Source organism: Belonocnema kinseyi, chromosome 10, assembly GCF_010883055.1.
Source record: "Belonocnema kinseyi isolate 2016_QV_RU_SX_M_011 chromosome 10, B_treatae_v1, whole genome shotgun sequence".
Taxonomy (NCBI): domain Eukaryota; kingdom Metazoa; phylum Arthropoda; class Insecta; order Hymenoptera; family Cynipidae; genus Belonocnema; species Belonocnema kinseyi.
In genome coordinates, this window is record NC_046666.1 from 42,377,560 (window position 1) to 42,385,577 (window position 8,018).

Here is an 8,018-nt window from a genome sequence, read left to right on the forward strand (position 1 = left end):
TAAATATGCAATAGTGTTGAGTAAGTTATTTTATTTTTAGGAATTAATCACAGTTACGTTACTGAGTGAAAAAAGGTAACTAGTTACCCCCAAATGACCGGGAATTTCATTTACTGAAAAAAGCCGTCAAATGACAGTGACTTTATTTTTTGGCCAGGAATTTTACAAATTAAAAAAATTTGTTTAACTTTGATTTCAACAGTTTTTAAAATTATTAGTTTAATTATTATCTTTTTCAATTATGGTATCATTCAGTTTAGAATGCGTAATTCTAAAAAATAAACCCACTTCTTTTACCTTCAGAAGTATTTCTCAAGAATAAATATGCAATAGTATTGCGTAAGTTATTTTACTTTTAGGAATTAATCACGTTTACGTTACTGAGTGAAAATAGGTAACTAGTTACCCCCAAATGACCGGGCATTTCATTGACTAAAAAAAACCGTGAAATGACAGTGAATTTATTTTTTGAACGGGAATTTTTCAAATTAAAAAAAATCTGTTTAACTTTGATTTCAACAGTTTTTTAAATTATTAGTTTGATAATTATCTTTTTCAATTATGATATCATTCAGTTTAGAATGCGTAATTCGAAAAAATAAACCCACTTCTTTTATCTTCAAAAGTATTTCCCAAGAATAAATATGCAATAGTATTGCGTAAGTTATTTTATTTTTAGGAATTAATCACGTTTACGTTACTGAGTGAAAATAGGTAACTAGTTACCCCCAAATGACCGGGAATTTGATTAACTAAAAAAACCGTGAAATGACAGTGAATTTATTTTTTGGCCGGGAATTTTACAAATTAAAAAAAATCTATCCAACTTTGATTTCAACTGTTTTTTAATAAATTAGTTCAATTATGATGTCATTCAGTTTAGAATGCGTAATTCGAAAAAATAAATCCACTTCTTTTACCTTTAAAAGTATTTCCTATGAACAAATATGCAATAGTGTTGTGTAAGTTATTTTATTTTGAGTAACTAGTTACAGTTACGTTACTTAGCGAAAAAGGGTAACTAGTTACCCGCAAAAGACCGGGAATTTTATTGACTGTGAAAAACCGTGAAATAACATAAAATGAAATGACCGTGAAATAAATCTAAATTTTGATCATTTATATATTAATTTTTTTTTTAATTTAGTAAAAAGTAAGTTCAGTTTTAATGGCTTTTAAAATGTAAGGTAGTATAAGTGGAAATTTTGTTTAAAAATAAAGTTAATTTTCAATTGAAAACTTTTTTATTTCAGGCTATACCCTTGGAAGTTCGGAATACACACGAAAATTAATATTTTTATATGAAGATTAATTTACATGAAAATTAATATTTTAACTGAATGTATAACTTTTGCATTTTTTGTTGAAAATTTTTGTCCTTTAGTTAAAAATTCTACTATTTATTTACAAATGTATGATTTTTAGTTGAAACTTAACTGTTTGGTTGAAAAGTCTATTTCATTTTTGTTTTGGAATTAATCTTGTTTACTTAAAAATTATACTATTTGGTTGAAAATTTGATTATTTTGTTGAAAATTGAACAGTATTGTTCTAAAGTCATGTCAACTGCTTTGTTAAAAATTCATTTTTTTATCAAAAATACATCTCTTTGGTTAAAAATTTAACAATTTTGTTAAAAATGTATTTCTCTTTTGCATGAAAATTAATTTTTTTAACTGAATATAAAACTTTTACATTTTTGGTCGAAAATTTATGTTCTTTAGTTAAAAAGTTAAAAATATTTGATTGAAATTCAATCTTTTTTAGTTTAAATTGAACTTTTTGGTTGATGAATCTATTTTATTTTTGTTTTGGAATTCATATTGCATAGTGAAAAATTCTATTATTTGGTTGAAAAATTAATTATTGTGTTTAAAAGTTTAATAGTATTGTTAAACTGTGCTCTTTTCTATCAAATATTCAACTAATTTGTTGAAAATTCATTTTTTAAATTGAATTTACATCTTTTTGGTTGAAAATTGAACTATTTTGCCTAACATTCATTTCATTCTTTGCTGAAAATTAATTTTTGTAACTAAATATTTAACTGTAACATTTTGGGTTGAAAATTTATGTTTTTATATTTGGTTAAAATTCAACTTTGTGGTTCAGAACTAATAATTTATTTAAAAAATTTAACTATTACATTTTCTCTTTAAGATTTATCTCTTTTAGTTAAAAATTTAACTATTTGGATAAAAATTTATCTTTTCAAGATGAAGAATTAATTATTTTCTGGAAAATTCATGTATTTAGTTGAAAATTCGTCTTTTTTGTAGTAAATTAATCTTCATAGTCAAAAACTATCTTCTTGGTTAAAAATTCAAATATTTGTTTCAATGTTGAACGCTTTTCTTAAATTTTTGGTTGTTGTGATCATCTTTCATCAGAAAGTTTGATTTTTTTATAAAAAAGGGTCAATTTCGACAGAAATAGATTTATAAAAAAAAAAATTAGGCAAAAAGACGAAAAATTTCAATTAAATTGTTGAATTTTCAAGTCAAAAAGACAAATTTTCAACAAAATATTTAAGTTTTTAACCAAATGACAAAACTGTATACCAAAAAAGATTAATTATCAACGAAAAATGTAATAGTGAACTTTTCAACCGAAAAGAATGAACTTTAATACGAAAATAGTCAAGTAGTTTGTAGAGTAAAATTAGTATTTAAAAAAATATATTTCTTCATTGTAATTGAAAATGTCTTTGTTGAAAAATTTAAAAAAATGAAATTTCAACTATTCCTGTAAAAAATATAACTATTTTTGCTAAAAATCCATTTTTTTGGTGGGCCATTCGTTTTTTAACAAAATACTTGACCATTATATTTCTTGTTAAAAATTCAACTTTTTTGGATGAAAAATCACATATTTGGTTGAAAATTGATATATTTTTTTAAAATAAACTATATTTTTGAAAATGCATGTACTTTGTTCAAAATTCGTCTTTTTTTTGTAGAAAATTTATCTTTACCGCTTTTTTATTTGAAAATTCATCAGTTCGGTTACATTTTTTATTCAAAAATTGATCTTTTTTAATTGAAAATTCAACTATTTCTTTCAAAATCGACATATTTGTTAAAAAATAAATTTTTTTGGTGGAAAATTGTCCTTTTCTTTGAAATTTAATCTAATGGTTTAAACATGCTTCTTTTATGTTAAAAATTGAAGTATTTCAGTTAAATATTGATCATTTTAGTTGAAAATTCATATTTTGGATTGGAAATAAAATTAATTAAAATTTTTTTTTTACTTTTTCAAATTACTTTTTGCTTGAAAAATGAACTATTTGATTGAAAACTTGTTTTTTCTTTGGTTGAGAAGGAATTTTTATTTGAACTGAAAATGCAACTATTATTCCAGTTCAATATTTCATAATTTGAGTTAAAAAATAATCTCTTTAGCTGAACATTCATTTTTTTACTATAAATGTAATTATTCCATTCTAGATTGAAAATTTTTTTTTTTAGGTGGAAATTTTTTTTTTTAGTTGAAAATTATTTTTTTGTTTATAAATTTATCTTCGTGGTTGAAAATTTATCTTCTTGGTCAAAAATCTAATTATACTAATTGAAGATTCGTCCTTTTAGTTGGAAATTCATCTTTATGTTCTTTTAGTTGGAAATTCATCTAATTGAATCTTCCATAGTTTTAGTTGAAAATTCATCTTTTTGTTAAACATTAATTTTTTTAACTAAAAATATAATTATTTATGGTTTGGTTGAAAATGTATATTTTTTAGTAAAAATTTATAAATTCATCAGTTATGTAGAAAATTTAACTATTTCGTTAAAAATCCATTTTTTGTCCGTTGAAAATTAGTTTTTTAACTGAAAATTGAACTATTCCATGTTTTTTTTGAAAATTTATATTTTTTACTGGGAAATTTAAGTTTTGTTTCAAATTTAATTAATTTTTCAATTTTTTATTTGTCGTGTTAAAGCAAGTTTAGAAATAAACCGGGAAACTTGAAAAATTTGACCGGGAAATGACCGAGAATTTGAAATCATTCGCCGAATCGCCACCCTGATTTTATATTATACCCTTTGAAGTTCAGACTACACACTAGTATAATACTCGATAAATTTTATGACACTATTTTTTCAAACTTTTTGACACTATTTACACTATTTTTTATTTCTAAAGTGAGTCCGAGGCCTCATATTTTTTTAATTATCTATGTAGCAACATTTTTTTTGTTAATGTAAATCTTTTTTTTTTGTTTAGTTATTACAGCGATAGAGGACAATGTGCCAAGTGCTACCTATCTTGTAAAACCTGTTCGGGACCAAGAAGAGATCAGTGCGTAAGTTGCCCCAAGGGTTGGCAGTTGGCAGCAGGTGAATGTCATCCTGAGTGTCCCGAGGGATTTTTCAAGTCGGAATTTGGTTGCCAAAAGTGTCATCATTACTGCAAAACTTGCAAAGGTATTTAAATTTAAATTAAATTATATTAAAATGGAATTGTTCCTAATTACATTATTCAACCCTTAAAGTGCATAAATGGTAAAAATCTCGGTAAAGTGCATCGTGGGTGTTTTATACCCCAGCGTATTCAATCATGTATTGTTTAATCCCTATTGAATATTTTGTCACAATAAGATTATTCTATATAGTTTAAGATATTTTTTATAACGTAGAGTTAATTTTATAGCCATTTATTTATTTTAAGTTTGTTAACAAAATTATTTTTAAAAAAAGAAGTGAAAAAATGGGTTTTTTTACTTAAAAATTCATAACTCACGCGATTTTAATTATTTCTAATCTGAAAATTTATGACTATACTTTTGAAATAGTGTCCTTTCATAACAAAAATATTGCAACATGGTTGCTCTCAAAAAAGATATTTATTTGCACAGTTGAAAAGTCAGTTTTATGATAAAATGATGAATCAGATTTTTGCTTTTAAATCGATTTATTATTATAAAATTTGAGGAATTTTGACATTTAATACTATAAAAATACAAGAAATTGAAAAAAGAGACATATATAACTGTATCTTAACAATTATATTTTATCCAACACATCCACAGTCTGCTCTCGCACAACGCGCTGCCGTAAGTTATAAGTCATCTACAAAGAAAAAAAATGAAATAATCGAAAAAAAATTATTTTACTTCATATGGTATACTTTTGTTAGAAAGTAAACAAAAATCAATAAAATTTCAGCAACAAAAAATTTCTTCAAAATTAATTTTTCACTCACGAAGTGCATACTGGGTGTTTGGTACCCCACGATTTTTTTACCTCTAATTTCATCATTTGCTGCTAGTATACTGACGCTTGACGCAATATGATAAACGACATTTCTTACAGTTTGTGTCTCCAATTAAATCTAGATTGTGACATTTACTGCATTTTTTCGAATTAAGTATGTCTTATAAGATTTTGAAAATTGCTTGGGGTGATGGTCACCCACATGCACGTTAAGGGTTAAAGTGATATAATTAAAATATTTTAAGTGAATCTTCTTAAGTAAATCTTCTTTGAAATATAATTTTTATTAAAAAATACCCTTTTCTGAAGAAAAACCCTAACATAATAAAAAATCATTGAAAGATTTTAAATATAATTATTTTTGTTTTAAAAAAGTATGAACCTTTAAAATCTAAAGTTAAAAAAAACGATTTTCTGTCGAAAATGTTATTATAACCTGATACTGTTTAAAAATTGAAAATCTTGTTCAAACTATAATTATTTATGCTTTAAGTTACAAATGTTTGGTCCGAAGCGATAACATAACCTAAAATTGTTGACTAATGCAATAATATTTGAAATCTAATTTATCTATAAAAAATACTCATTTTCGACGGAAAACACAAAAATAATCCAAAATTATCAAAAGATTATAAGTCTTGTTTAAACTATAATAATTTATGTTTTAAAATACCAGTCTTTGGGTTAAAGCGCTAAAGTAACCTAAAATCATTAGGCAAATTATGAACCTTCAAAATCGAAGGATTTTTCTTCAACAAAAATTTTTTAATTAAAAATACCAGTTTCCGACAAAACAATCAAATATAATCCAGAGTTGTTAATAGATTCTGAATAGTGTTTAAATTATAAGGATTTTAGTTTTAAAATTTCAATTTTTTGTGTAAAACGCTGTAGAGTTTTTTTACATTGTAAAAATTCAATCAAAAACCGAAAAATAAAAATGTTTGAAAAATTTGTTACCTTTGATATATAATAATTTATGTTTAAAAATACTCATTTTCGGTTTAAAACGCTAACATAACCAACAATGGTTGAAAATGAGGAATCTTGATGATGATTTTTGTTTGAAAATTCTCATTTCCAGTGAAATAAATTAATACCGCATGTTTTTTTTTTTTAATTTTCGAGATATACCCAGTTAAAAAAAAAAAATAGTTTATATCCAGTTTTAAAAAAAATAATTAGTTAAATTGTTATTTTTTCAATTATTATATCGATGAGTTTAAAATGCGTGATTTCAAAATCGTTCACTTTGAAAATTTTATATTTCAGATTATATATGTTTTACGCGTATATTTTAATTTAAAGAGTTTTAAAATGTAGTTTCAAAGATTTGAACAATTAAAAATTAGAAGCTTTTGAAATCGAAGATTTTTTATAAAAAACATTTATGATTGATCAGCGGTAAATATAAATTAATTAATCATTTCTGTAATTGATCTGTACTTTGAGGAGTAAAAAGTGAATAATATTGGATTTTACAAGATGATTAAGAATCAGTTCAAAATTTTATAATCTCCAGATTTTAATTTAAAAAATTAAACTATTAACATTGGGGAGTCTTATTAGTTAAACAAAAGAGAACACCCGAATGAAGCTTTAGGAAATATTTTTATTTTTAAGATAACTTTAAAATTATATATTTATAATTTGAACTAATATAAAAATAATAAGAACGTAATTTAAAACAAAATATAGATTTATGCAGATTTTAAATAAAAAATTTAGAAGCTTTTTAAGAATTGTGAAAGACATTAGAGGAATAAACAAAATTTCTGTAACATTGCCATGGGAAATTTGAAAATGATTTTTCATTCTGAAAAATTATTTTTAAGAGAATATTTGAAAAGATTTTAAAAATTATGAAAAATGAATATTGTATATAGTAAGGAAGTTTTTGTAATCTGTCAGAATTTTTTTTTTATTATGAGGAAAGTGCGAATTATTTTAAAAGATATTTAGAAGTTCTGAAAAGTTTTCAATAATGATTTAAAATTTGAAAAAATGTAAGAGCACGTAGATTTTCCAAGACTTCGAAACATTTTAAGGATTTTTAAACTATTTAAAATAAAAATAATTTAACATTCAATTAAAAAGTGTTTAGTCAAAAAATGTAATTGTTCAATTTTAAACATTTTTTAATTCATTGATTAATCTTCAATTTAGAGCATTGAAAATGATAACGTAGATTTATGTTTTTGGAACTAAATCTGAATCTTTGAACTGTACAATTCATAAAAGTTAAAAAAATCTAATTTGGAAGTTTTACTGCATTTCATTGATTATCGAGAATTTCAATAAAAAAATTTTGAATTGAAGCACTTTGATTGTAAAACTTTAAAATTCAAGAATTTCACTTTGAGTGCTTTAATTCGCAGCTCAAGTTTTATTAATTCAAATGGAAAAAAACTTTGGCTTTAAAGTCCAAATTTTTGAATTCCATTGGCCGTGATATTTTTTGCGTACCGAGAAATGACCGGTAATTTTGTTCTTTTATTAACACTCAAACAGCACACTCCAGCCGAGCATACGTATACGGTACACTGGTGCGAATTGGGTTGTTTTCAATCTTAATATTAAATATTTAATATACTGAACAGCTGTGTTTGCGTAAATGCCAACAAAATGAAAAACCGTCGGGTGCGAATTCGCACCAGTGTACCGTTTGAGGGTACGAGGGTAGTTCAATAAGTCCTTAGAATGAAGTACGAGGGTGGATTGATAAGTTTCCGGCCTGACCAAGAGATGGCGCCACTAGGCCTACCTTGAGGTGGCGTTCTATAGTACCATCCTTAGATAGCT

At 24.3% G+C, this 8,018-nt stretch overlaps 1 protein-coding gene across 4 annotated transcripts in view; it reads left to right on the top strand.

The window, feature by feature from the left end:
• LOC117182318 (furin-like protease 2) overlaps positions 1–8,018 on the top strand; it is a 731,195-nt gene that overhangs the window by 706,425 nt on the left and 16,752 nt on the right. For all 4 annotated transcript variants that reach the window (XM_033375470.1, XM_033375468.1, XM_033375471.1 and 1 more), the window contains one exon: positions 4,228–4,427. In XM_033375470.1, the coding sequence (XP_033231361.1) occupies positions 4,228–4,427 (200 nt within the window). The remainder of the gene's footprint in view (positions 1–4,227; positions 4,428–8,018) is intronic.